At 46.6% G+C, this 1,958-nt stretch overlaps 1 protein-coding gene across 1 annotated transcript in view; it reads left to right on the top strand.

Moving 5' to 3' along the window:
• The window catches only part of LOC139930343 (cysteine and histidine-rich domain-containing protein 1), a 9,884-nt gene extending 7,926 nt beyond the window's left edge, over nucleotides 1–1,958 (top strand). The window contains exons 9-11 of the mRNA XM_078291853.1: nucleotides 196–315; nucleotides 407–469; nucleotides 1,173–1,958. Coding sequence (XP_078147979.1) covers nucleotides 196–315; nucleotides 407–469; nucleotides 1,173–1,604 — 615 coding nt within the window. The 3' untranslated portion in view covers nucleotides 1,605–1,958. The remainder of the gene's footprint in view (nucleotides 1–195; nucleotides 316–406; nucleotides 470–1,172) is intronic.

Genomic DNA, 1,958 nt, shown 5'->3' with positions numbered 1-1,958 from the left:
CAATCCGGCTGTTTTGGTAAAATTTCCACCAAAAAAATAGATAAACAACACTGTTTTGAACTATTAGGGACTACTGTCTTTGTTTCCATAGGAAGTGAAGGTGTTGGGCGATGGGAGATTGTATGCAGCTTTGTCACTGACCTGTGTGTGTGTGTGTGTGTGTGTGCGTGTGTGTGTGTGCGTGTGTGTGAACAGGACAAGAAGAAGGTGGCCTGTCGACACGACTGGCACCAGACGGGCAACAATGTTGTCGTGACGATTTACGCCAAGAACGCCAACCCAGAAATATCCTGCATAGAGGCCAACCGGACAGTGGTGAGTCACACACACACACACACACACACACACACACACACTTGAACTTGAACTCACTCTTTGTCTTTCTCCCTCCCTCTCCTCTCTGCAGCTCACATGCCACATCCAGTTTGAGAACGATAAGGTGTTCAAGAAAGACTTCCACCTCTGGGGAGTGAGTACCTGCTTTCCAAATACTGTCAAAAGCTAAACTTAGGCTGTTTTTTTTCTACTCACTGTACCAACACTTACTGTACTTTACTGATTTTTCTGTTATTGTGCTTTAAAGTAATAATCCTCAACATTTTCATATCCACTGTCTGTTCTAAACAGCCGGTGTCTGGTAGCTCTTTTCCCGGGGAAAATCCTCTTGAGCACAGGAAGTGATGCGTTTTATGTTTCCGGTTTGTTTGGAATAAACAGAAGAAGAAGAAGAACTGGGTAGTTAGCATGAGCAGCGATAGCCACCATGGCTGAACAGGCAAAGAAGAGAGAAACTCAAACTGCATCGACAGAAATCCAAGCTCCGCCCACACTGTTTGATTGACAGGTGATCTCTGGGAAGTGCAGTGCAGAAACACCACAGCAACAAGTGCTTAGCAACAAAGATGAAGACAAAACAAAACAGGGAACAACAGGGAACTTGAGGATTACCACTTTTAAGCCAATATCACAAAAACACAGATTACCACTTTAAGTTCCTTAAATTCCCCAATTTTCCCTATTTTGCATCCCTCTCTCTCCATATATGCCGCAGATTGGTAAATATAAATCATCCTCTTACGTCTATCTCTTTCCTATCCCCCTTCTCTCTCCCTTTACCTCCCCCATCTATCTCCCTTCTCTCCTCTCCTCTCTCCTCCCCTCCTCCCCTCCAGGTGATCGATGTAAAACACAGCTCGGTCAACCTGGTCCCGTCCAAAGTGGAGATCTGCCTCCGCAAGGCCGACGCGGTGGCCTGGGGCAAGCTGGAGGACCCCAACTTCAAACCGGAGCCCGAGCCCGCGGACGACGTCATCGGCCAGACGGAGACGGCCGAGCCGGTCCGGCCCGACTGGGACATCGACGACGACGACATCAGCGACTCGGACGAGGAGTGGGCCTACGACACGCCGCCGAAGAAGACAGAGGAGGGCGGGGAGGAGAAGGAGAAGAGAGGGGAGGAGAAACAGCTGGAGGAGGAGAGGAGGAAGGTGCAGGAGGAGATGAAGAGGGCGGAGGAGGAGAGGAAGAAGGCGGAGGAGGAGCAGAAGAGGAAGGAGGAGGAGGAGGAGGAAGGGTACGAAGACATGCCCGAGCTGGATAGCTAGAGCGCTCACTCCCGGGGAAAATCGTGAAACCTTGTTTTCAGAGTAAAAGGATTTGTCCTGACTTGCGTTAGCTTGGAAGAAACGTTTGATTGTTATTGATTTTTAATTTTAATTTTTAAGTTTAATTCCAAAAAAATGTGAGATGCCAACTGAATGTTTGGTCACACAAAATCAAAATCAATGATGCTGCTTTTTAAAGGTTCCTAATAGTAACTTATGTTAATTACATCTTCGGTCGACACTGTGACAGACTGGATCCTCTTCAGTTTAGAGATTCTGAATGATGATTCTTGAGATAATTATGTTTTTTTCATTTAAAAAATATACTGTATGTATACAGTATCATATGATGTT

Source organism: Centroberyx gerrardi, chromosome 23, assembly GCF_048128805.1.
Source record: "Centroberyx gerrardi isolate f3 chromosome 23, fCenGer3.hap1.cur.20231027, whole genome shotgun sequence".
NCBI classification, from domain to species: Eukaryota; Metazoa; Chordata; class Actinopteri; order Beryciformes; family Berycidae; genus Centroberyx; species Centroberyx gerrardi.
Note: the sequence above shows the minus strand (reverse complement) of the source record. Positions and strands in the feature narration are given on the sequence as shown.